Source organism: Pan troglodytes, chromosome 1 (genome assembly GCF_028858775.2).
Source record: "Pan troglodytes isolate AG18354 chromosome 1, NHGRI_mPanTro3-v2.0_pri, whole genome shotgun sequence".
In the NCBI taxonomy this organism is placed as follows: Eukaryota; Metazoa; Chordata; class Mammalia; order Primates; family Hominidae; genus Pan; species Pan troglodytes.
Genome location: NC_072398.2, coordinates 197,832,182 through 197,859,303, shown reverse-complemented (window position 1 = coordinate 197,859,303; position 27,122 = coordinate 197,832,182). Strand labels below are relative to the sequence as shown.

The 27,122-nt window shown below is 48.6% G+C and overlaps 2 protein-coding genes across 13 annotated transcripts in view; both read left to right on the top strand.

The window, feature by feature from the left end:
- AZIN2 (antizyme inhibitor 2) overlaps window positions 1-6,956 on the top strand; it is a 42,396-nt gene extending 35,440 nt beyond the window's left edge. For 6 of the 12 annotated variants that reach the window (XR_010147245.1, XR_010147244.1, XM_016958596.3 and 3 more), the window contains 2 exons: window positions 1,379-1,593; window positions 3,519-4,007. Coding sequence is in view for 10 of the 12 variants with exons in the window: in XM_016958596.3 (XP_016814085.1) it covers window positions 1,379-1,593; window positions 3,519-3,657 (354 nt within the window). In the remaining 2 variants the exon portion in view is untranslated. Of the gene's footprint in view, window positions 1-1,378; window positions 1,594-3,518 lie in introns of all 12 variants that reach the window. The other 6 variants (XM_016958591.3, XM_016958601.3, XM_016958589.3 and 3 more) reach the window with 1 other exon arrangement.
- Window positions 6,957-11,768: 4,812 nt separating this feature from the next.
- ZNF362 (zinc finger protein 362) overlaps window positions 11,769-27,122 on the top strand; it is a 174,105-nt gene continuing 158,751 nt past the window's right edge. Inside the window, exon 1 of the mRNA XM_054665602.2 lies at window positions 11,769-12,040. Coding sequence (XP_054521577.1) covers window positions 12,021-12,040 — 20 coding nt within the window. The 5' untranslated portion in view covers window positions 11,769-12,020. The remainder of the gene's footprint in view (window positions 12,041-27,122) is intronic.

Genomic DNA, 27,122 nt, shown 5'->3' with positions numbered 1-27,122 from the left:
TCTTTAATTCATTTATTTAAAAAATATTATTTGAATAAGCACCTAATGGATGCCAGCCTGCTAGGCATTGAGGAGATGGGGATGACAAGACCTACACATCCCCTGGGCTCATGGAATTTATAGTCTTCAGGGAAGACAGGCCTGAGCAGATATTTCACAAATATTTATGAGTTATGGTAAATACTACGAAAGCAAAGCTTGAGGGAGCATGGAGCTTTAGGAAAGGCTTCCCTGAAGCCATTTTAGCTGAGATCTAAAGGAGAAATAGGAATTTGCAAATTTGGGGCCTCAGGGAATAGCATGGGGGAAAGTAGGAGGTATGGGAAGGGAAGTAGGGTTTACCTGGGGAGCCCAGAGCAACTGGAGTAACTGGAGCACAGCAAGTGCAGTGATGGGAGAAGAGGCCTCTCAGAGGGCACAGTCATCATCATCCACATTTCAGTGGTGACTCTAGGATCTGCCTGGCAAGATCCCTGCCTACACTGTGGCAAATGGCATTGATAACTTGGTTGTCCAGAGTCTGTTACAAATTTCTGGATGTGGAAATCATTTAAGAAAAAATCTTAAATTTTATGTCATTGGTAGTTGTGTCTTTGGGCAAGTCATTTAAGCTGTCAGAGCCTCCATTTTTCTGAAATGGGAGTAATTGTGTCTACTCTGTGGGGTCTCTGTGACCTCTGCCAGGTCCCCCTGTGATTGTTGTTGGAAGTCCATCTTTCTCATTAGACTGAGGGCCTGAGGGAGGGTGAGTCTAGCCTGGTATACTGCTGGCTCCTGTTGTGGGGCCTGGCACGGAGTGAGGACATCTGGGAGGGCTTCATAGACGAGGGAGCCCCAGGGCTGGGCTCAGAAGACAGGCTAGATTTGAGGGTCGGGGAAGGGCTGTAGAGGTGTGGACATACCGACGTCTGGAAAGAGGCCAGTGAAGACCAAAGTGCAGAGGTGGTAACAACAACAATCACAACAATAAGTTACAATTGTGCTGACTTTCCGTGCACCCTCGCCGTGTGCCGGCCACTGTTCTACATGCTCTCCATAAACTAACTCATTTATCCTTGCAGTAACCTTACGAGGTAGGTACTGTTGTTATCCCCATTTTACAAATGAGCAAACTGAGACATGGAGAGATTAAGCATTTTGCCCAAGGTCACACAGCTAACAACTGCTGGAAGCTGGATTTAAGACCAGGCATTCGTGACTTCAGAGTGTAAGAGGCAACGAATGCAGAGAAGTGGGAAGGGCCTTAAATGCTAAGCTAGGAGGCCCATCTAGACTTTATCCTGTTGGCTATGGGAGCCATAGAAGGCTTTTGAGGGAGGGAGTGGCAAGGCTGTTGTATGCCCAGGAGAGCTGGCATGGCCATCCCTTCTTCCTACAGAAACCATCCACGGAGCAGCCCCTGTACAGCAGCAGCCTGTGGGGCCCGGCGGTTGATGGCTGTGATTGCGTGGCTGAGGGCCTGTGGCTGCCGCAACTACACGTAGGGGACTGGCTGGTCTTTGACAACATGGGCGCCTACACTGTGGGCATGGGTTCCCCCTTTGGGGGGACCCAGGCCTGCCACATCACCTATGCCATGTCCCGGGTGGCCTGGTAAGAGGGCCCTGCTGGAAAATGGGGGTATGGGGAGGAACTGGGCAGAAACGAGGGAAACTTGAGATTTGAGATTCTGCTTCTGTGTAATCCAACTTGACAAGTAGCTGTTGGCTGCTGGTCCCACGTGAGGGATGTGCTTGGCACCTGGCTGTGGCCATAAGTGAGGCTGGGCTTTCCTAGAGGAGCTCACAGCCCTGAGGGAGGCACAGAGAAGCAGACAGGCCCTTGTGATAATACTGTGCCTGGTGGAAGTGCAGAGCCTTCCCTGAGGCCCAGGCCTCCCTGAGGAAGTGGGAGTCAACTACAGGAGTGGGTGGTAGGACTTCCCAGAAGAAAGGAACGGAGAGCAAGTGTGGTGCATTCAAGGCTCGCATGGAGAGTGGCTGTGACTGCAGAGGGAGGCAGGGCTAGATCTGGGAAGGGCTTGAAGGCCGAGTGACATGCTTTGACAGCAGTGGGAGGCATGGACCAGTTTGAAGCAGGGGCATAACACAGTCTGATTTGCACTTTGGAAAGACCACCCTAGTTCCTGTATAGACTGAGGACAAGGGCAGATGCAGAAAGAGATGACCAGTTAGGTGGCTGCTGTGTGACACAGGAGAGACTTGGTCTGCCTGCTTGCTGAGCCTTGGTCTTTCCATCTAGAAAATAAGCGTAACAGTAGCCCTGCCTGCCCCACCAGGCTAGTGCTGGGATCCAGTAAGGCAAGAGGCATGCAAGATGGGGGAGTCACATCCAGTGAACCCTGACATCAGGCCTTACGTTAGGTGTCGTATGACTATTTCACCCACACAACACTCTGTGGGGGTCAGCGTTATCACAGAGAGGTCATTCTTCTGAGGTCACGCAGCTAGTCAGTGGTGAAGGGTCCCTCTTTGGGGGTAGGGAGAGGGCCAAAGAGCTGGAGCAGTTTGCCCAGGCACATTCAATTCCTCTGCTGTGTCCAGTCTCAGGACTGTCACCAAAGCTGAGACCTGAAGGCTAAGGAGGAATTAGATGAGGGTTGATGATACAGGCAGAGAGACAAGGATGGATCCAGGCTGGGGAGAGGACATGTGTAAGAGCCCAAAAGGTGGCCATAGTGGATGGCTCAGGTGTGTGGGCCGGTGTGTCCAGGAGTGGGTGGAAGAGGCGGGTAGAGCCAGATCTTGCAGGGCCTGAGAGCAGAGGGAAACGGCTGGCAGCTCAAGGGCAGGGATTTGTTTTTTGGAAAGATGAATCTGGGTCCTGGCTGAGAACTGTCTGGAGAGGGCACGAGCAGATCAGGGAGACTGAAATGGTGTTACCCATGGGGATGGAGACCATGGGGCACATGAGGATGTTCAGAAGCTGGGCTCAGCAGGGCTCGACTGGGTGTGGGAACAAGATTGCCAACTGTTTACAACTCTGATAGTAGAGCCATTGATCAACATGGGTATGTAGGAGGAGAAGCAGTTTGTGGGATTGTTTGAGAGAATGGGATATGATTTTATTTGAAGTCCCAAGCCTGGGGTATGATGAATGTGGGCTTTCGAGTGAGAGTTGGGTTCAGTCCTAGTTCTACTACCTACTAGGGATGTGATCTTAGGTAGGTCACTTCTCTCTCTGGGGAACTGATTGATTACATCATCAATGCAACGTGGATGGTAATGCCTCCCTCATGGGGTTTTTGGGAAGATACAAATAGATAATATAAGTGTCTGGCATGATGTCTGGCATGTAGTAAATGCTCGATACATGTGGATTTCTTTCCCTTGTTGAGGGGTGGGGACCACACGGGAGTAGGAAGCAGTTGGGGAGGGGTCAGCAGCCTGTCCCTGCCCCTGCCCTCAGCTGAGCTCGGGCTCACGTGAGAGCCCTCTGCCCAATGGGGCCGCGTCTCCAGGTACAGGGCCCTGCCAGTCCCATGCTGGCTACTTGCAGCAACCCTCTCTCACCCCTAGGGAAGCGCTGCGAAGGCAGCTGATGGCTGCAGAACAGGAGGATGACGTGGAGGGTGTGTGCAAGCCTCTGTCCTGCGGCTGGGAGATCACAGACACCCTGTGCGTGGGCCCTGTCTTCACCCCAGCGAGCATCATGTGAGTGGGCCTCGTTCCCCCCCGGAGAATCCCAGCGGGGCCTCAGAGATGCATCTGGGAGAGGTGGGGAAGATGGCAGGCAAGGGTACCCTTGGCCAGGACTCTGGTGCCCACCCTGCCACCCCCGCGCTCCACCTGCAGTGTTTCTGCCCTGTAAATAGGACCAGTCTTACACTCGCTGTAGTTCAAGTATGCAACATAAATCCTGTTCCTTCCAGCTGTGTCTGCCTCCTCTGCAGTGCAAGGGGCCTGGTCAGCCAGGTGTGGGGGTGTTCTTGGGGTCTCCTTTGGTCTCCTTCCCACCTTTGTAAATATAATGCAAATAAATAAATATTTAGGTTTTTAAAAACTGCAGCGGAATCTGGCAGTTTGATTCACAAAGCAGCCTGGGCTAGGCCTGGGGCAGGATTTCCCCATCACGCACTGATGAGCCCACACCCTCTGTTTTAGTCCTGAGCCCTGGCTGCAGCGTGTGCCTCCCCCACTAGTACTCACCTTATCTGACTCATCTCTCTCCTCCTCATGGGCCTCCAGGCCTGGTGCCATAAGGAAGGGGCTGCTGTCAGAGACTGAGATGGGCAGTTACGTAGCTCATAACTGGTGAACGGCCTTTGTGTCAGCCCAACACCCAGCTTAAGGCCTGGCCCAGAGTAGGGGCAATGGAGTATTTAACACAGCTGTGGAAATTCATACTGAAGATACAGAGCCAAGAAATGGGTGTGTGGGAGGTTTTGAGTGGACCCTGCACCCTTGCTCTCCCTGCAGGTTGGCAAGGCAGTCAGAGTAAAGCAGACACCTGGTGGTCGCTTTTGCTTCTTTGGGCAGTGCCTGTTAGAACAGGGCTGGCCACGGAGTATTGCTGTGTCCAGTGCCGACAGCCCTGGCATCCCCTGAGACTGGCAGTGCTTATCAGGACAAAGGCTCCTTCACACTGCCGGGTTCCCAAATTATGCCCCCGGGGTGTGTGAGCTGTTGAGCAAAGGAGTTCAGATTTTAGAGTCCCCCTCAGTGGCTGCAGGGGACTCTAAATATTTTTCTGCTGCAATTAAAAGATTTGAGATGTAATTCATATGCAATCATCAAATTCACCCTTTTAAATGCAGAAGCCTGGGTGCAGTGGCTCACACCTGTAATCCCAGCACTTTGGGAGGCTGAGGCAGGTGATCACCTGAGGTCAGGAGTTCGAGACCAGCCTGGCCAACATGGCAAAACCCCGTCTCTACTAAAAATACAAAAATTAGCTGGGTGTGGTGGTATGTGCCTGTAATTCCAGCTACTCAGGAGGCTGAGGCAGGAGAATCACTTGAACAGGGAGGTGGAGGTTGCAGTGAGCCGAGGTTGCAGTGAGCTGAGATTGCACCACTGCACTCCAGCCTGGGCAACTGAGCGAGACCCTGTCTCAAATAAAGAAATAAATAAAGTGGAGAAGTTAGTGGTTTCTGGTGTATTCAGTTGTGTAACCATCACCCTAGAAAGAAATCCCATACCCATTAGCAGTCACTCTCCATTTTTCCCATTCCCCAGTCCCTGATGACACAAATCTACCTTCCATCTCTATGGATTTGCTTATTCTGGACATTGTATTGTGATGGATTTTCTATCTTCACTTGAGCTTCTCTCTAGGTAAGCCTGGCCATCCTGCTTCAGTATCTCAGCCAGTCCTGGTGGGAACTGTACGTGGCTTTGAGGTCATCTCATGAGGCAATGTGGCATGGGTTTGGAGTGAATGAGGTGCTTTCTCAAAACCAGGGGTGTCTCCCTTTTCCAGGTGGGATCTAGTTTTTGGTATCTTGACAATAAATAGGCTGAAAGCTTGGGACATCAAAAGACTCAGGGCAATCAGAAAGGGTTACTCTACTACCCCGTGATCCACCAAAGCCACGATTTACAGGTATTACCATGCCTGTAATTGTCTATCAGACTGAGACTTCTTCCATCTCAGATCTCCAAGCACTCATACTTCTTTTGCGGGGAGGGACATAGGTTTTCTGCTGGAACCAGGCATCTGCTGTGAAAAGCGCAGGAATCCTGGGAAGATCTCATGGCTGGCTACAGTGAGACCCAGGTGTAGCTGATTCCCTCTTCTGAGCAAGTCCACTGAGGGGGCATTCTGTGGCTTTTGAAATGACAGTGGCTGTCATGGAGTTTGAATGGATTTCTCACTGGAGCCTTTCTAGTGTTTCATGTTCCATTTGCAGCAAGGATGTGAAATTTACTTTTCCAAGAAAGATACACGCAGAACTTGATGTGGCTTACTTGAGGATAATAGTTAATAGTCATTTTTTCCCAGTTATTTGTTTTTGTTTCTTATTTCAATCTTTTTCTAAAGAGAAGAAAAAAGCCTGAAATGTGGAGAACGGTAAGGGGCTTCAGGCTTGTGCAGGCGAATCTAAGCAGGGGTCTCCTGGACCCCTGGCTGCATGGGCACTGCCTCCTCCAAGCTCCCTGCTGAGCGACCCACTGGTAGTGGCTCCTCATGCCTCCTGGTTGCCTTGGAAGTCAGATGTTCCTGTTGGCCTCTCACAGACCCATCCTTCCCTGGGGCATCACCTGAGGAACATCCTCTTCCCAATGCCTCCCTACAACCCACCTGTGCCTCCTGAAGCCCCTCCTGTGCGCACACTCACTCTCTCTCATTCTCTCCCTCAAGGAGTTAACAGATCTGAGCTTCCATCTTCTCATACTCAGGACTGGCCCCTTCTTCCCCTTTCCCCTCCACAGTCCGTCCTCCACTCAGCAGCCAGATGCCGTACCTCCTGGGATTCCGTTTCACCAAGAATGAAATTTAAAGTCCTTGGCCAGCTGGCTCTCTGACTCCCACACTTCCCTCTCATGCACTGGGTCCTGGCCACACTGGCCTCCTCTCTGTTCTTCAAACACTCCACTGCTGGGCATGCATTTACTGTCCCCTCTCTAGAATGATCTTCCTGGGTTATCTGTGGGCCTCACTCACTTCATTCAGGTTCTGTGCAAATGTTTTCTTTAGGTGAAGCCTTCTGGATCACCCTTTAGAAAATAGCATGTCCCAGTCTCTCTCTTTTCTCTTAACTAGTTTTCTTTTTCTTCATAGTACCTACCACCACTCAACATACTCTATAACTCCATAATGTGTTCCATAACACAAGGGCAACTGTCAGCCCTTCTAGAATGTGAGCTCTAGGCTCTTGGAATAAACCTGATGTATTTTTTCACTGCTGTGTCCTTATTACCTAGAACGGAGTAGGTGTTCAAAAAGTATATGCTGGATGGGCAAATGAATAAACATGTCTGAATCTGTCTGAATAAACATGCTCTTAATCTGTCTGAATCTGTTTACTCATTTGTACAATGTGGCTGATAACTTTATTTCCCTCAGAGGGTTATTGTGAAGATTAAATAAGAAAATGGGTATAAGGCCAGCTGTGGTGGCTCATGCCTGTAATCCTAGCACTTCGGGAGGCCGAGGCTGGTGGATCACGAGGTCAGGAGTTTGAGACCACCCTGGCCAACATGGTGAAACTCCATCTCTACTAAAGATACAAAAAATTGGCAAGCAGCGGTGGCTTACACCTATAATTCTAGTACTTTGGGAGGCCAAGGCAGGCGGATCACGAGGTCAGGAGTTTGAGACCAGCCTGGCCAAAACAGTGAAACCCTGTCTCTACTAAAAATACAAAAAATTAGCTGGGTGTGGTGGCGGCACCTGTAATCCTGGCTACTTGGGAGGCTGAGGCAGGAGAATCACTTGAACTGGAAGGTGGAGGTTGTAGTGAGCTGAGATCACACCACGACACTCCAGCCCGGATGACAGTGCGAGACTCCATCTCAAAAAAAAAGATACAAAAAATTAGCCAGGCATGGTGGCGTGCACCTCTAATCCCAGCTACTTGTGAGGCTGAGACAGGAGAATCACTTGAACCTGGGAGGTGGAGGTTGCATTGAGCCGAGATCCTGCCATTGCACTCCAGCCTAGGCGACAGGGCAAGACTCCATCTCAAAAAAAAAAACAATAAAAAATAAAAAAAGAAAATGGGTATAAAGTACTTAGTCCAGGACTTAGCACACCATTAGGTGCTCAATAAGTGAGGTTGAAAGGTAATTCCTGAGCATTTAGTGAGCACTTACTGTGGCTATAGCCCATGGTAGATGTTGGTGATGCAGAGGTGAGTCCCTCTGAGTTCTCAGGGAGCTCACAGTGCAGCATGGTCACAGAGGACCTTGAATTACAAAGCCAGGAGTTTGAACTTAATTCTGTAGGCAGTAGGGAGCCCGCTATGCTTCTGGAGCAGAAGAAGCACGTCAGGATCTTTGGGAAGATTAATTGAAAGTGTATTCAAAATAAAAAAAAGAAAAAAAAAGTATACTCAAAAGGGGCGGAGGGAGGAGACCTTCAGGGCTGGTAGTGGCATGTACTTCCTTCACCTATGCCCACAGTCTGAAAGGCAGACCCAGTCAGGAAACTTTTTTTTTTATTATACTTTAAGTTCTAGGGTACATGTGCACAACGTGCAGGTTTGTTACATATGTATACATGTGCCATGTTGGTGTGCTGCACCCATTAACTCATCATTTACATTAGGTATATCTTCTAATGCTATCCCTCCCCCGTCCCCCAACCCCACGACAGGCCCCGGTGTGTGATGTTCCCCAACCTGTGTCCAAGTGCTCTCATTGTTCAATTCCCACCTATGAGTGAGAACATGCGGTGTTTGGTTTTTTGTTCTTGTGATAGTTTGCTCAGAATGATCGTTTCCAGTTTCATCCATGCCCCTACAAAGGACAGGAACTCATCCTTTTTTATGGCTGCACAGTATTCCATGGTGTATATGTGCCACATTTTCTTAATCCAGTCTATCATTGATGGATATTTGGGTTGGTTCCAAGTCTTTGCTATTGTGAATAGTGCCACAATAAACATACGTGTGCATGCATCTTTATAGCAGCATGATTTATAATCCTTTGGGTATATACCCAGTAATGGGATCCAACCAGGAAACTTTGAGGAGGTCAGAGAGACGCAAGTTGTCAACTCTGTTCACCCCAGCTCAGAGGGAGATGGTGGCTCTCTGGGTGGGAGTCATCTCTCACCTAGGAAACCCACCTGCCCAAGCCATCTCATTCCAGCTGTAAAGGGAACAAAGGGGAGGCAAGAGGACAGGGGTTCCACTCATCCCTTTGCTCCATTTTAAACCCTCTTCCTGGCACCTTTGGGATAAACAGCTAAGCCTGTGTAAATTCAACCAGTAAAATGATCTGATTGTCAGTCCTCTGCTGAAAGCCCTTCAGTTGATTTCCGCTGCGATGCCAATAAAAGCTAAATTGCCTGAGACCCCTGCCCACCTCTCCCACCTCATCTCATGCCACTCTTTTCTCACATTTCAGTTTCTCACATTTACTGACTTCTTTCTTGCCTCCAAGTCTTCGCCTTTGCTGTTCCCTTAGCTACTCCAGCATTGGCTCATTCTCATCTTAAAGGCCTCGGCTTGAATGTTGCCATCTCAAGAAGGCCTTTTCCAAACATCCTGTTCAAAGTAGCCCCCACCAACTTATGTGGTCATATTTTACAGGGATGAGGCTCTAAAGACCATATTTAAGGCAAGAATCATATGGTCAAAATTATCATTGAAAATCCCTTAGAAAGCTATCATATTGGAATCTTGTTTATCACACGCCCTTTCCCTTTCCCTTTCCCTTTCCTTTCCTGTAACGTGCCAGACACACTTACAACCCCAAATCTCTGCATAGATCTCTCTCCCTCATCCCTTCAGGTCTTTGCTCAAATGTAATGTTCTCAGTGAGACCTTCCTGACTACCCACTTCAGGCTGGGAGTGACGGCTCATTCTTGTAATCCCAGCACTTTGGGAGGCTGAGGCAGGAGGATCACTTGAGCCCAGGAATTTGAGGCCAGCCTGGGCAACATAGTGAGATGCCATCTCTAAATCAAACAAGCAAAAAAACTGTAACATTTCCATTCCTGCCCCAGCATTCTATAATCCCCTTCAGAGCCTTACTTTTTCCTCCATAGATCACCGTCTAACATATTATACATTTCACTTAGAATTAAGTTCTGAGGGCAAAGATTTGTTTATTTTGTTCACTGCTGGGTCCACAGTGCCTAGAATACTGTCCTTCATGTAGATGTTCAAGAAATTACTGAATGAAGGAATGAATCTTTCAGGCCTCAGCTTGGGTGTCTCTCTCCTTTCTCTTACTTTCTATTCCTTCATTAGGGGTTCCATCTCTGGGCTTTCATGCATCCTGTATTTGTCCCTATTAAAGAACTACTGATCACAACGTACTGTAGTTTTCCTCTCTAAATACTTGTCTTCCTGCGTATCTAATCCTATTGATTCCATAAAGACAGGGAGTGTTTCTCCTATTTTCTAGTGTGATCTGGAACCTAAGACTGTGCTTACCACAGAGTAGACACTTAGTGTCTTTTGAATAAACTAGTTTGGGTGGTGGTGGTGCGGTAGCCCTGAATGGGAGTGGGGGATGTGGCTCCTTGTCAGCTCCTGAATAGGTCTAGATCCTGCACTAGGAAGACCATTGACTAGCATGAGCTGGGGGCCTTTAAAATAACCTCAGAATAGCACCTGGGAACAAGCCAGCTCCATACACTAGTGAGCCCCAGGCAGGGAGGCACGTAGGACCCCCCCAATAGCGCTTTCTGTTTTTCCACTCAGTTAGGTGACCTTGGGGTAGGATCGCCAAATAAAATACAGGACATCCAGATAAATTTGAATTCAGAAAAACAATGAGTAATTTTTTAGCATACGTGTCTCATTGCAATATTTGGGATAGTCTTATACTAAAGCATTACTCGTCGTTTACCTGAAATTCAACTTCAACTGGGCATCCTGCATTTTATTTGCTAAATATGGTAACCCTACTCTGGCAAGTCCCTGTACGCTGCATGTCCCTCTCTGGGTTTCGCTTTCTCCATCGGTGGAATGGGCACAGTTCTGTGAGACTTGCCTCAGGGATTCCTCAGGCTGAGCAAATACCCTCATGGATCGTCCCTTTGTCCTGGTGAGTCGTATGGGAAGCGCGCTTGTCTGAGGAGTTTTTCGCTGTGTAAATACGAGAAGCTCCTTCCTCCAAAAGCCTCCGTTTTCTCATCTGAGCATATGAGACTCTCAGAAGTGGAAACGATTGCCTGGCGGAGCCATGACTGCTCAGCTTCCAGCCACCGGAACCCCCAGCTCACAGCCCCCATCCCTTGAGGCCACGGTCTTCCGGTAGCGTAAAGTCACTTCCGTATTCGAGAGACTTCTAGGCTTCGAGCCACGCGATGTCGCGCCCTCTGGCGGCTGGGAGGAGGGACCGACTTTACCAAACGGTGAGAAGGAACAGGGAAGTCCGTTGGTTGAAAGACGGAGAGGCGCAGCTCAGTCTTCCAACCTCAACCAATGTTAAACCGAACCTTCGCCGAGGGCGGGGCTCTCACGGGAAAGGGGTCAACCCAGGACTGAGGCGGCGTGGGAAGCGGGCGACCTTATCTCTGCTCAGCTGGAAAAAGGCCCGGGGTAACACCGGAAGTGGGCTTATTTGCGCATCAGCTACTTTCGCTTCTACTTAAAAACGGAGGATCTGGGTAAAAGAACCGAAAGGCTGTACGAACCTAAGACTTGTCTCCGATGTCCTTCTCAACCATCAATTTCATATGCGAGGGAAAACACCTGCTGGGTTCACGCAGAATATAAAGGTCTTTGAAATAATTCTTGATCTCTAGGCCAAGGAGTTTTACATTTTAAAATAATCAAGCGTGCCTACTGCTTGCCAGGCCCTGCTCTCGCCTTCACTCGCATTATTCAATTAATCGACACAGGCCTGTGCAGTGCGTCTTAATGACAAGGACTCCTACCCTCCACTGCCTGTGTTGGAATCCTGGTTCTGCCAGTTATTAGCTGTGTATCCTGGCCTAAGTCACTCTCTGCCACAGTTTCTGACTCTGTAAAATAGGATAATAGTATCTACCTTATACCATTATTCTAAAGATAAATAAATTTAACATATTTAGGTTGGGCATGGTAGCTCACACCTGTAATCCCAGCACTTTGGGAGGCCGAAGGTGGAAGGATTGTTTGAGCCCAGGAGTTCAAGACCAGCCCGGGTAAAATAGTGAAACTCCCCACCTCTCCAAAAAAAAAAAAAAAAAAAAAAAAAAAAAAAAAAAAAATTAGCCAGGCGTGGTGGCAAGCACCTGCGGTCCCAGCTACTCTGGAGGCTGAGGTGGGAGGAGGATTGCTTGAGCCTGGGAGGTCGAGGCTTCAGTGAGCCGTGAGTGGGGCACTGCACTCCAGTTTGGGCAACAGAGTGAGACCTCGTCTCCAAAAGAACAAAAAATTTAACGTATTTAAAGCACTCAGAACAGCACCTGACACATGGTAACCACAGTAACCAGGTAAGTTATTTTCATTTACAAATTGAGAAATGAGGCTTACGTATGAAGTAACTTGTCTAGAACAGATAGCAACTAGTGGAGGCAGGTTGGGAAAGTCTCTGCCTAATCTGAATCTCAATCACTATACCTGCCCCACCCTCTTCCTGTGTCTACAGGGAGCCTGTGATGATCCTAATTGCCTTTAAAGCATCAGATGTATTTATTTGGTAGCATCCTATTACAAAGTGGCTGCTCTCTGGGCATTTTTGTAATTTTAATGAAGTTGGTGAGGTCCTATAACTTGTCTCTCAGACCAGGGGCAAGGCTTCTGGGAGAAGTCAGAATGGATGGCTTCAAGATCCACCTCCTACTAAATCCTACTTATGGAAAAATCAGTAGAAATGAACTTCTGAACATGTTACATTTGAGATCTTTTCAGATATCCAAGTGGAGATAATTGTGATTTGGTGTGGTAAGTGCTGTGTTAGTGGAAAGCACAGGGCACCAAGGGAGGTCTGATTAGGGATAGATAAAGCTGCCGGCCAGGATTAGGACAGGCGTGGCAAAAGCAGCAGGTCTTGGTGAATGAGTAGGAGTTGGCCAGGTAGAAAAGTCTGGGGAAGTTGAGAGGAGCATTCCAGACCAGGGCACTGGCGTGTACAAGGGAATGGTAGTTTGATGATTCAGAGCCCTTTCTGGGAACTGGAGTATAGGATGGAAGGTAAGAATGGAATGGAGATTGGGGGCATATTACGAAGAAGTGATCTAAGAAGACACTTCTTATCAACTAAGACAGACCCTAAGATTAAGGAAACCAAAGTTAAAGTTACCTATGGGTTGGGGGTTCATCATATCCCTCCTAACTCTGATTTACAACCCAAGACCGCTACAACTCTGATTGGACAGAGGACCGGCCTTACAAACATTCTCTTCTGATAAGCAACTGCAGACCTTAAGCCAGTTTCACCAGCTGATAAAGGCGGTACACAGACTGTCTTTGGGTCCTGTGGTTCATCTTTTGATATAAAGAGTCAAATTCTACCTCATTTTAATGCAAAAATTCTGCCCCAAAGTGAGCATGGGATGAGTGTTACATATATGTTTACGCATTGTGCATGCACTCAGCTCCCCTCATAAATATAGTCTTCCCCCACAATCTGCTAAATATGTATGACTCTGTTGTGTAAATATGGACCTTGTGAGGCATAAAACCCAACCTGCTCCTTCCCTTCTCGAAGAGAAAACACGTTTGGTCCACACTGGAGATTCTCTTCCTGGTTTGCAAACTAATATCACCGATAAAGCTCTCCTTTTCTACTATTTACCCATTCTGGTGATCTTTTGGACAATAAAGGGTGATGTTCCGAAGTATCAGCAAGACATCAGAATTTCTGAGCGGGGGAGAGAGGAGGTCAGCTTTGCACATTATTTATTTATTTATTTTGAGACGGAGTTTTGCTTTTGTTGATCAGGCTGGAGTGCAGTGGGGTCATCTCGGCTCACTGCAGCCTCTGCCTCCCGGGTTCAAGCGATTCTCCTGCCTCAGCCTCCCGAGTAGTTGGGATTACAGGCATGAGCCACCATGCCTGGCTAATTTTGTATTTTTAGTAGAGATGGGGTTTCACCATGTTGGTCAGGCTAGTCTCAAACTCCTGACCTCACGTGATCCACCTGCCTTGGCCTCCCAAAGTGCTGGGATTACAGGTATGAACCACTGCACCTGGCCGTAGCTTTGCACTTTAGATGGTGCACTAGGAGGCAAGGAAGAGGATGCGGTAGGCAGTCTCTGAGTTGTCCTTAATGATTTCACATCCCAGTATTCACACCCTGGTGTGATTTCCTCCCCTTGAGTATGGATGGAATTTATTGATTCCATTCTAATGAATAGAATATGTTAGAAGTGACGGGTTGTCATTTCTGAGATTCGATTACAAAAACTCCCTGTGGCTTCTGTTTTGGGCACCTTCTCTTGCTCTCTTGCTCACTTGCTCTTAGGGAACACAGCAGCCATCTTGTGAACTGCCCTGTGGGTAGGTCTGTGTGTCAAAGAACAGATGACTAATCAACAGCTAGCAAGGACTTGAGGCCTTCTAACAGCTGTGAGTGAGCTTGAAAGTAGATCCTCCCCCAGGCAAGCCTTAGAATGACTGCAGCCCCAGCCAACACCTGATTGCAGCCATGTGAGAGGCCCTAAGCCAGAGGACCCAGTTAAGCCATACCCAGGTTCTTGACCCTCAGAAAGGGAGATAAGTAATATTCGTGGTTTTAAGTTTTACCTAATTTTAAGGTAATTTGTTAGGCAGCAATAGATAACTAATACAGAGGGATTAGAAGCAAAGACAGAAGTAGAGAAATTAGGAGAGGGTGGTGGTTGTAGGCCATCTCTCTAATAATGAGAACCTGAATTGTGCAGTGGCTGTGCAGGTGAAGAGCAGAAGATGAATTTGAGATATGTCTGGAAAAAGAACAGAAGACATTTGGCAATGGAGTTGGATGTGGGAAGGAGGGATAAGGCAGAGGAGAGAGCAATGCCAGTGTTTGGTAATGTGAGGGATGGTATTTGCTAGAGCTGCCAGCATGCAGGTCACTGGGGATGAGTTTTAAAAGTGGCTCCTTGAGATTTCTGGCAACAACAAGATAGATCAACAAAGCAGACTCAAGGTTGGTCAAAGAAAACAGCCACTGTGAGCTGGGGAAGAAATAATGCAGAAAAATAGAATCAAGGAAGAGCTGGAGGGAATTCTCTTTCCTGAGTTTGATTTACTTGTCAAAGTGTATGGTATACCATTCTCCTCTTCATCTAGCCATTCTCTCCACAAATGTTTACTAAGTGCTTTCTCTGTGCTAGGCACTGGGGACAAACAAGTAAACACACAAGTCCCTGCCTTCATACTACTGTTCATAACTTGGTTGCAGAGAAACAGTAAGATTGAGGCTAGGACTTTTTAGCCACTCCTGCAGGGCTCTGAGGGTCTAAATCTGTGCTGTCTGTTATGTTAGCCACCGGCCTCCTGTGGCTATGAGACACTTGAAATGTGGCCAGTCCAAATTGAATGTGTTATAAGTGTAAAATACACCCTAGATTTCAAAGATGTAGTTCAAAAGAAAAGATTGTAAACGATTTCAATAATTTTTAAATATTGAATATTGATTTTAGTATTATCATTGGATAACATTTTGTATGTTTAAAAGAAATAAAATAAATAATTAAAATATATTAAATTAATTTCACACATTTCTTTTTAAATTAGTGAAATTAATTTAAATAATAGATTTTACTTATTTTGGCTATTAGAAAATTTAACAGCCAAAATATGGCTATTAGGAAATTTAAAATTATATATTAAATATACCTCACATTATATTTATGTTGGACCTCACTGACTAAATCTGTATTCCCTACCAACTTTATCTCTCTCAGTGACTTTAATTTTAGTTAATGAAAGGTTTGTTTTATTTTCATTGAAAGTAACAGAAACCTTGAGGGGAAATGAAAATTAAATGTTAGGGGAATTGATTGCAAGGGCCTTCTGAATCAAGGCATGGTTGATTGAGCAGTCTGGGCAAGGAGCAGGCTTGAGGGGCCTTCGCAGCAGAGCTTCACAGGCATTAATGTGACCGGGCTCCATTTTTGAATTTGACATCCCACATTCCAATTTCTGAGAAGACAGACTCTGATCAGCTCAGTTTAAATCAGGGTGTATCTACTCTGGATCCAGCTGCTATGGCTACGGGAAGAACGCACTGTGAGCTGCCTACTGCTTTTTTCCCACCCTTACCCTCCAGCCACTATGTTCCCTAAAAGGCAGCGTGAGCTCTCCAGTCTCTAGGGGTCAGCAAACCTTTTCTGTCAAGGGCCAGATAGTCAATACTTATTTTGCTTTGTAATTCTTAGTGTTTCTTTTGCAACTACTTCATTCTGCCCTGCAGAGCAAAAGCTGCCAGAGACAATACATAAGTGATTGGACATGGCTGTGTTTCAGTGAAACTTCATTTCCAAAACCAAGAGGTGGGCCATAGTTTGTCAACCCCTAAACTGTACTTTCTGTTCCCTCTGCCTGGACTATCCTTTCACTCCTTCCTTCCAGCAAGTGCCTAGTCATCCTTCTGGTCTCAGTTCAGATGCCACTTCTTGGAGGCTCCCCCTAACCTTCCTCTCCTGACTGGTTAGTTGCTCCTTCTCTATGCTCCCACAGACCCCTGTATCCCATACATGCACTTCTCATACTCTGTTGTCATTGTTCTTTTCTAACCACTGGCTTACTAATTCTGGGTCTCATTTGTTATAAACTCACCACCTGGCACTCCTGGCACATGGCACGCACTTGAGTGTCATTGGATGAGTGGAAGAAACCATGAACCTTGTGGTTGACACATAGTCAGACTAGATGTCCTGAGATCTTGGGTAGTGATGAGAATTCTGGGCTTTTAAAATTAGCGGCATGAGAGGCACCTCCTGTAACTCCAATACTTCAGAAAAGCATGGGGGAATGTTTTAAGATGGGAGAAGTGGAAAATTCTAAGGGCTGCAAGCCCTGGATAATGTGATAAGCCACACCTCAGCTGGGGTGAAACCAGGAGTGTACTCCTTGGAGGAGGCTTTGTGCTCCTTGGTAAGGTTCCCTGCGGAGGCCCCATCAGGCCCAGTGGGTCAGGAGAGAGACACTGTGGGGTCGAGGGCAGCCTTGGCCCATAGTCACTTACAGTTACAGTTACAGGGCTGCAGAATGGACCTTCCTTGACCCAAGGGCTTGGTGAGTAACATTCAACAGATCCTGGACAAGGGCAAGGGAGGCTGTGAGGCCAAAGACAGTGCTCATGGCCTCTGCGAGGCTTTATCCAGCTAAGCACATTGTCCCTGTCGCCTCAAGAGAGGAAGGAGAGTTTCTCCTTTTAATGTCACTCTTAAATGTCACACCTTTGGGCAATACAGATCTGATAGGGCCTTTCCTGGGTGTTTTGCACAATAAGACCAAGAGTAAAAGAGCAGTGGATCTTCCCTGTCATCGTGGACCTTGAATGGCTTACCTGGGCCCCTCATGGGGATGGTGGGCTGGGGCAGGTGACCTGGGACCACCGGCGGCACGTTTTCCATTTATACAGCTGATGACCAGCAGAGTGGATGAGGGGAGCAGGGCCGGGATGGTGATCACTGCAGCTTGCAAGCCACCCATGCCTGGCCAAAGGGATGGGGCATCAGGGCACTGCAGCTTGTAAGCCACCCACGTCTGGCGAAAGAGATGGGGTGTTAGGGCAAGGGCAGTGGACTGCTCCCCGAGGGCAGGCTGTGCTTCTGGCCCTCAGCAGCCTTGGCCCACACAACACTGGGCTCCCACGACATGGAGGAGGCATGGTGCAGAGAAAAAGCAGGCTGAGAGGCAAAGATTGAGTGACCTTGGGCAAGTGGCCAATTGTTCTTCCCCTAGTGTTTGGCACTTAGAAGGTGCTGGGTACTTGCTTGTGGACCCAAAGGGAGAGATGTGATCCTAATACCACCAGATGCTTTACATGCCTTATCTTACTCAACCTGGCGAGCTGCCTCTGCTGTTACCACTTACCAGCTGGTGAAGCTGTGATGCCAAGGCTGGCTTCTCTGAGGCTAAAACGTTTATAAGGGGCAGAGGCAGGATTTGAACCCAGATCCGCATGTTGCCAGGCCTTCATGCTATCCATGTGCTTCCCCACAAGCATGCTCTGAACACGTACCGTGGGCCAGGCATGTGGCCCAGCCCCATAAGACACCACCTGGCACGTGGCAGTCCCTCAATAAATTTTAGCTGTCATTAGGCATTACTGTTATTTCGACTCATTTGATCCTCACAGCAACCCAGCAAGGGTAGGTATTTTTGTTCCTATTTTCCAGATGGGAAGTCTGAGGCTATCGCGGTGAAGTGTCTGGCCTAAGGTCCACAGCTGGTTAAGTGGCAGGGCCAGGAATTAAGTGCAGGTGGACTCTTTTCCCATGTTAGCTAAGGCGCTTAGGTAGCAGAGGAATCCAATAATACTGCCTCTGTTTATTTAGTTGAAGAATGGGAAGGAGTCCTTGGAAAAGGAGTAAATGGAGGGCCTTTAAAGGACTATCCTATGGAAAGGAGGGGGTCAGAAGACAGAGCTAGGACCACCAGAGACACAAGGGGACCCATGGAAAGAAAGACCTCCTAATCCGGTAGTAGGATGGGCTGCTGCACAGATAGTGAGCTCCCTGGCACCAGACATGTTTACGCAGGGAAGCTGTGGCATGGGAGACTGCAGGAATTTTCTCTTGGTGCTAGGAGTACATGCGGGTCTCTGGGTTCTTGGCCCACAGCAGCTGCCAGCTTGCTGCGCCTGCCCTCTCTGGGACTCTGAGAAATAGGGGAGCGAGGATGAGTTGTCAGCTCTGAAACAGTTCTGTGCTCCCAGGAGAAATCCCTGGCTCCTCATTTCTTCCGTCTTCTACTTCCTCTTCCATCCCACCCCTGGCCTCAGCCTCACCAGCCTTGCTGCTTTCCCGCTGGGTTCCCTCCCTGCCTCCAGCTGTGTTTCACTCCACATAAATATGACCACCCTCCTTCCCTGATTAAAACCATTCATGGATCTGGGCGCTGTGGCTCATGCCTATAATCCCAGCACTTTGGGAGCCGATGTGGGTGGATCACCTGAGTCAGGAGTTTTAAGACCAGCTTGGCCAACATGGTGAAACCCCGTCTCTACTAAAAATACAAAAAAAATTTAGACGGGCGTGGTGGCACGTGCCTGTAATCCCAGCTACTTGGGAGGCTGAGACAGGAGAATCACTTGAACCTTGAAGCGAGGTTGCAGTGAGCTGAGATGGCGCCACTGCACTCCTGCCTGGGTGACAGAGCAAGACTCTCTCAAAAACAAACAAACAAACAAACAAACCAAACAAAAACAACCCAGGTCCGCATGCTGCCAGGCCTTCACGCTATTCATGTGCTTCCCCACAAGCAAGCTCTGAACACTTACCATGAGCCAGACATGTGGCCCACCCCAGTAAGAGACCACCTGGCACGTGGCAGTCCCTCAATAAATTCTAGCTGTCGTTAGGCATTACTATTATTTCGACTCATTTCATTCTCACAGCAACCCAGCAAGGCTTCTCTGTTGCCCTCAGGATCGCCCACAGCCCATTGCTTTGCCCTTGGTCTCACATTGGATCCTCAGCCACACAGCCTCATTGCCAGCCTCCTGTCCCTCAAACATGCTGTTCCTCCTTCCTGGACAACTTTGCCCAGCACTTACTCAGCATGCAGGTCTCAGCTTCAGCAGAACCTCCTCCAGGAGGAACCTCTTCTCTTGAGTTCCTGAGAGCCTCTCTTGTTCTCCTGAGTCCTCAACCTATGTGCTATCTTTGCCTGGTCACCATCAGCTCTTTGATATAGACCTGGGATGCGGCTGTTGTTGCCTATCTCAGTGCCTAGCAAGCTGTAGGAATTGTTGGGTAAGCGATTGAATGAGGGAGTGAGGGAGTGAAGAGCACAGTGAGGGGTCCCCAGGCCCAGCCCTCCCTCCCCACCCTGCAGGTAATGTATTTCTTTCTTTGGGACTTGCCCAAAGCCAATACTTGTCTGGACTGAGCTGGGGAAGGTGGACCTAAGCTTGTCTGAGCAAACATGGCCTTCTCTTCTTGACTGCCCCCATCCCTGTTCAGTTCTGGGCATTTGACTCCAGCCCAGGGGCCAGCCCTTCCTTCCTTCCTTCCTTCCTTCCTTCCTTCCTTCCTTCCTTCCTTCTTTCCTTCCTCCTTCCTTCCCTCCTTCCCTCCCTCTCTCCCTCCCTCCATTCTCCCTTTCTCCCTTCCTTCCCTCCTTTCTTTCTCTTTCTTTTCCTTTCTCTCTTCCTTTCCTTTCTTTCTTTTTCTTTCTTTCTTTCTTTTTCTTTCCTTCCTTCCTTCCTTCCTTCCTTCCTTCCTTCTTTCTCTCTCTCTCTGTCTTTCTTTCTTTCTTCCTTTCTTTCTTGATAGTGCCTCGCCATCACCCAGGCTGGAGTGCAGTGGCACAATCTTGGCTCACTGCAATCTCTGCCTCCCAGGCTCAAGCAATTCTCATGCCTCAGCCTACCGAGTAGCTGGGACTACAGGTGCATGCCACCACACCTAGCTAATTTTTTGTATTTTTAGTAGAGACAGGGTTTCGCCATGTTGGGCAGGCTGGTCTTGAACTCCTGGCCTCAAGTGATCCTCCTGCTTCAGCCTCCCAAAGTGCTGGGATTACAGGCCTGAGCCACTGCGCCTGGCCCCAGGGGCTGTTTCCGGTTCCCCAACAACTGTCTATGAAAATCAGCCAGGCCGGGCATGGTGGCTCACGCCCGTAATCCCAGCACTTTGGGAGGCCGAGGCAGGTGGATCAGAGGTCAGGAGTCCAAGACCAGCCTGGCCAATATGGTGAAACCCTGTCTCTACTAAAAATACAAAAATTAGCTGGGCGTGGTGGTGCGTGCTTGTAGTCCCAGCTGCTTGGGAGGCTGAGACAGGATAATTGCTTGAACCCAGGAGGCAGAGGTTGCAGTTAGCTAAGATCGCATCACTGCACTCCAGCCTGGGTGACAGAGCAAGACTCAGTCTCCAAAAAAAAAAAAAAAAAAGAAAAGAAAATCAGCCAGTGCTTGTTGGGAGTGGGGGAGTGACAGTTGGCCGGGAGACACAGAGCCTGGGTTCACCCAGCTGTGCCATGAACTTGCTATGTGACCCTGAGGAAAACATCTCTTCTGTTTGGCCTCAGTTTCCTTAACTGTAGCAAGGGAAGAATGATCCCTACACCTATCACAGGGTAGTATGGGGACTGGAGGCTAATAAGGAGCACAGGTTTGGGAGTCCCACAGCCCTGGGTTCAAATCCGAGCTCTGCCACATAAGCAGAAAGTCATCTTAACTCTCTGGACCTTGTGTTCTTATCAGTAAAAAGAGGATAAAAATAGTATCTCCTCTTATGCTTGTTGTGAGGATTAAATGAGAGGACAGCCCATAATAATTATTATGTTAATGATATTTCAAACCAGACCTGGTCTATAATTGGATTCAACTAATCATGAGGCGTACAGGGACTTTGAGAGAAAACAGAGCATTTGAAAACATGGATTCCAGTTGGGTTTTAGAGTTTCAGAGCTGGGAAGGTGGCTTAGAAACCACCTGGCTATATTTCCCCTTGTATAATTGGTAAGAAGACTGAGATCCCCAGAGGGGGGATCTTGCCCAACACCACACTTAACCACACTATTTGGCTAGTAAATTCCTTGGGCAGAGTATGGGCTTGGGCTGGGAAGCTGGGTATTTGCTTTGGGAACCAGAAAACTTTCAAGTGGCTCAGCACCCTCCTTGGCCCACCTCTGATACCTACCTGCCCCTGTCCCTTCCTCAGTCTCATCATTCTGAGGGAAAGCTGGCCACGGTACAAGGGCAAGTGGCACTGTCACTTGCCCAACTTGAGTCCAGAGGGCTTCCCTTGCCTCACAGTCAGGACCACCCAGGCCCCCACCTCCATCCTCCCCACCTTGGGTCTTGGGTTGGCAGCAGAGCCGAGGAGCTGAGGGTCCAGGGAGGTGGCAGGGGAAAGGGGCAGGCTTCTACTTACTGCACCGGTAGGTGGTGCCGGAGAAGTTGCAGGGGGACTGCATAACCGTCAGTGGGGTGCTGGGATTTCAGCTCAGGGGAGGTGGAGGAGGCAAGTGCTCAGGGACTTCTCAGGGCATTTTATTCCTGAAAGGGAGCCAGTACGCAGAGGTTACACCCTGGAGCAAGAGCGTTCTGGGCATCTGCTGCAGCAGGTTCCCTACTCAGAATGGGGGTTAGGAAAAGTAGGCTTCTAAGGTGGCCCTGAGGTCACACAGCATACTAAACTGATGCTGTAGACTAACATGGAATAACAATCTTTTATTAAGTGGAAAAAAACAGGTTATGGAACAATAGGCAAAGTGGTTTGATTTATGTAGAATAGACTCACGTAGAAAAAAGGCTGGTCTAGGTGCAGTGGTTCATGCCTGTAATCCCAACACTTTAAGAAGCCTAGTGGAGAGGCTGCTTGAGACCAGGAGTTCAAGATGAGCCTAGGCAACATAGCGAGACCCTGTCTCTGCAAAATTTCTTTTTAAATTAGCACGCCCAATAATGGTCCTAGCTAGTTGGGAGGCTGAGGCACTGTGATTGTGCCACTGCATTCCAGTCTGGGTGACAGAGCGAGATCCTGTCTCAACAACAACAACAAAAAAAAAAAAAAAAAAAAGAAAAGGAAAGAAAGACTGTAAACCTTATCATCAAAATGCTAGCAGCAGTTATCTCTGGACAGTGGCTGATGATTTTTTTCCTTTGTGTCTTGTGTATTTTCCAAATTTTCTATAATGAGCATGTTACAAGAAAATAAAACGACCCAGGAAAGCAACACATTTTAAATGAGAAAATCTTTTGACCAATAATTTCATTTGTAGGAGCCTGAGGAGCCCGAGGTCCAGGGAGGTGGCAGGGGAAAGGGTTGGGCTTCTACTTACACCACAGAACACATAGAAAGATGGACAGTATGTGAAAGATGATCATATTTGTGTAAAAGAAAATGACATTTGTTTGTGTGTAAGCAAAAATGCCTGCAAGACTCGCACTGACTGTTAATAGCTGCTGACTTCTGGGACTGGGGAAGAAGGAGAATGAGAATTTCTACCGTTTATTTTCATTTTTTAAAATGAGCACAAGTTATGTTATAATTTGTTAAAAAAGCAAACAAATAACTTTCCTAGTCTCTGCCTCTTTTCCCTGGCTCTCCCTGCACAAAATCTAGGTGTCGGGGGAATGATCAGTGAGGGTCGCTCTGGGGGCTCAGCATCATCAGGGAGGGGTTATCTCTGGTCTGTAAGTTCCCTCCCATCTTGGAGATGGGGTAGTTTCACAATTACAGCTTGACATTAGCTACTTTTCAGCCAGAAAACATTTTCTGACATTCTCTGTGCACCCAGCATGCAAAACCATAGGACAGGATCCCCATCTTGAGATGCTCATGCCTAGTGGCAGTGGGAGACCCAGAGTCCTTCTTAGAAAGCCCAGGGTCAGTGAATCTCCTGGACCTGGATGACTGACACAGCCTGCCTTGAGTGGGACATGAAGGATGAGTAAGATTTCAACAGTAAGGAAAAGGAGGGCATTAGGTAGGGGGAAGAGTACTCCAAAAGCAGATTCATTAAGGCCAAAAATATGCTTATCATTCTCCACGTGGGATCATAAAGGTCCACATGTCTGATTCTAACATTGTATGCATAGGTTGTTTTCCTCCTGCAGAGGAAGCCCCTGCAAACAGAAAGGCTGTGGTGCGTGGCCGTTAGCCTGTATTGGGCTGCTGGTGGGGAGGGCTGAGTGCTGAGGATGGGGGCAAGAGTGAGACAGGTCAGCTGGAAAGACAGGAGCCACCAGCAGCTGCTGTAGTGCTGCCATATGGTGTCATGAGAAGTCCCCTATCTCTTTCTATCCTCCCCATAATCTTTCCTCTGCTGCTTGTCAGAGTTTCTAAGATCCCACCATCAGCTACTCTTCCGGGAGTGGTTCCTATTATAAATGTGCATAGGTTGTAGACAGGGAGACATCTTAAACAGTAAGCCAGTTAACCTGAGGAACACCGGAGGGTAAATTTTGATGGAGGAATGAAAGAAGTGGGGAAGGACCTTCCAGGAGTGTGTCAGAGGGGGGTCCCTAAGAGGAAAGAGGGGAGAGAGGGGTACCAATGGACAAACCCAGGAAGCTGCCTCAGGCTAGAACCTTTGCCTGTCCCTCTTGTTCAGCCGATGAGGAACAGGGATGCTTACGGTGGCAATGAAGGAGCTGTCCAGGGTCATTGGTGAGTCAGAGACAGAGCTGGGGTTTACCCAGGTCTCGACCCACAGCCCCACCCTGGTGAGAGGCACAAACCTCCAGCCTGTCTGCTTTTTTTGGTGACCTTTCAGGTCCCATATCTGCTTCTCCCTTCTCCCAGTGGCAAGAACAGTGCTGCTGGGCCCCAGGACCTCGCTTCTGATTGGCAGATCTGGCAGCTTGGTCAGGGAGGGCCTTTGACCTGGGGTATGTGGTAAGCAGAGGAAGCAGGCACAGGGGCTCAGCCTGCAGGGAGTGAGGGGGCAAGAGCCTCTTTTCTGGGGAAAAAGACTTCAAAACATTCAAACCACCTGATATCCCAGGGCTTTCTCTAGTGCCATGAAATCAGGGAACCCCCTTGGGCCATCAGTCCCAATGCTTTCACTTACTTGGGACTCCCTGCAGCTCCAGCAGCTGCCTGAGCTGGGCTTTGTCCTTGCTGTGGCTGGTGCTAGCTCTGAACTCTGTTGCCAGCAAAGGAGGACCAGGTGTGGGCAGGTATGAAGTGGCTCTGCCCTGGAGGTCCAGGCCAGCTCTCTCTTCTCCTTGGAGAGGACAACAGAGGAAGGCACCCAGCTCCTGGTGCCTGGGGTTGTTGGAACCCTCCTCTCTCCCCTTCTCCTTCTGCTCAGGCTCCAGGTTCCCAGGGGGTAGGAGGAGACACCAGAATCCACAAGAGGGAGACTGAAGTTTGCATGAAAAGAGCCGATGGCTGGGAGTCAGGAGACTGGGATCTGGCCCTGACTGTGCCCTGCAGGCTGCTGTCTTTGCATCTATGTCTCAGTTTTCTTCTATGTAAATGGCAGGGCTGAGATCAGGGGTCTCTCATCAGCCATGTTGGGGCCTGTGATGCTGATTGGCATGCACACCCCAGGGAGGACTTCCTGATTTGATCACCCTTTTGCCCCCTCCTTCTCCTCTCGGAGGAGCTGCAGCCCCCAACTCTGATAGGCCCTCTTGTACCCCCGCAGACCTTCTTAGATGTGGGACCCTTCTCCTCTGAGCACCTCCCTCCTAAGCTCTGGCCCTGTCCCTTCCAGCCTGGCCTGTGTTCCTTTTCTTTGCCTGGGCTGGGGCCCTCTCAGTTGGTCAATCTCCCTCCCCTATGTGCTGACTGGGAACCAGGACACTTGAGTACTCATCTCAGCTCCACCATACGCTGTGTGATGTGGAGCTAGAAACTAACCCTCTCTGGGCTTCAGGTTAGACTGGAGGATCACTCAGACCCTTCCAGCATTCAGATTCGATCACATCTAGTCTCACAGTTTTGGGAAGCTCACCACGACCTGAAGCTTTGTGCCTCTGATGCCAGCTTCCTGAAAGCCCTTCCCCAGCCCTTATCATGACATCAGGGTAGGAAGTCCCTGGGTCTCTGGTCCACAGTGTCAACCCTTCCCCCTCTTCATCTAATTTCAAGGGAGGGGGGAGCATTTTGTAATAGAAATATGATAGAACTGTTGAAATTTTTAAAGCAGATAGAAAACTGTTCTGATAGGTTGATAGGTGCAGCAAACCACCATAGCACACATTTACCTATGTAACAAACCTGCACGTCCTGCACATGTATCCTGGAACTTAAAAAAAAAATAGAAAACTGTACTATTTTGTATTTAGGCTTAAAAATACATTCTTTTCATCAAGATAGAAAACAAAACAAAGAAAAATGAACACATTTCAAAATAAAAGGACTTCCCCCCTCCCCTCTCCTACTTTTTTTTGGAGGCTGTGCCTCCCTTTTGTGGTTCAGGATTATAGGAAGATTGTGTAGAATCTTTGGTGTCCCAGAGTAAGGGGAAATAACCGTGTCCTGATGGGCAGTGATAATTCAGCACCTTTGTTAGTACTCCACCTTCCTCTCCCACCTCCCACCTCCCTCCTAGCCCTCTGTATTTAAGCCTGTGATACTGGGCCTTTGCAACTGACCTTGTGATGATGTGCTTTGGGGTGGTGAACAGAGCTGGGACCCAGGCAGGAGGGGAGGAGACAGAGTGCTGCCCAGGTGTGAGCAGTCAGCCTCTCGAGATGGCCTCCCTGGCAGGAGGGAAGGCCCCATCCCCAGAGCCCTTGAGCTGAGTTCTGTGCTGCCAAGAGAACTTATCTCTGTTGTTTTCTGTCCCTGCTGCCACCCCAGAGAGAAGGAGCCAGAGCTAATGGCCTTATTAGGTGCTGAGCAGGGCAAGCCGTGGGACCTAACATTAGACTTAACAGAATCCTGGACCATCAGAGCTCAGGCCCTGGCAATTAATCAACTAGAATAGATACCTAACCCTTCCCCAATAGAGATGGGGAAACTAAGGACCAGGGAAGGAGAGAGACTTGCTCAGGGTCACATGGGGCCTTTCTAACTCCACCTCTGACCCTGGGAGAAGCTTGGCTCACAATTGAGACTTGACTTACAATTGCACAATTCCGCAGTGGCGTGGAGCCTGGTTTAACCTCCCACTTTAAATCCCAGGGAGATCACAGTCCTGGTGGCTGCTGCCTGTCACTGGAGCCATCATCAAAGTTGAGAAGCATTTCCAGAGAGGTCCAGTAAAGAGACATCTGGCCTTAGCTTTGGATGGACCGGGTTTGATTTCCAGCTCTGCCGAGTACTGGCTGTGGGTCCTCTGGGAAGTGACGTTTCCCTGCTCAAACACTGAGATAATGATACCAACCGCAGGGGCGTGTCTCGATGGTTAGATAAGGTATAAAAAGGACCAGTACTTTGCTCGCTGACTACAAATGGGGGCTCCAAATGGGGTTACTGCCATTCTATCATTTTTATCTGTCCTGGGTAAGGCCTTTGTTGATCCCTCCTTCCTTCCCAAGCCTGGCCTTTGTCCCCTCTCTTCACTTAATGTGTTAAATGTGGGGTTCATGATATCAGCCTGACAACCCCAGATTCTTTCCTTCAGGAATTCTCTGGACGTGTATCAAATATATCTCTTGGAGACACCCCCATTTCCAGGAGTCCCCAGTTGATAATGCAAATTCGGCCTCTATAGTTACTTCTACACACTTGGAAACTGTGAGTAAAGCCTGGGAAGTGGCCAGCATTTCTTGGAGCTGCTGCTGAGGCTGAGTGGGGAGAAGGTGGAATGCGCCATGGAGGGGGTGCTCCGACCCCAGAGGGAGAAGGCTGAGCAAAGACAGATCCACTGAGCCAAAATGAGAGGGCGTGGTTTTAGAGCAGTCACAGGGATCTGAGAGGATGGGGGAGGGCTTGGGATACTCTAGTCTCAGAATCACCCCAGTCACTTCCCTGTGAACTGGGCTGCTCTCCATCAGACAATCAGAG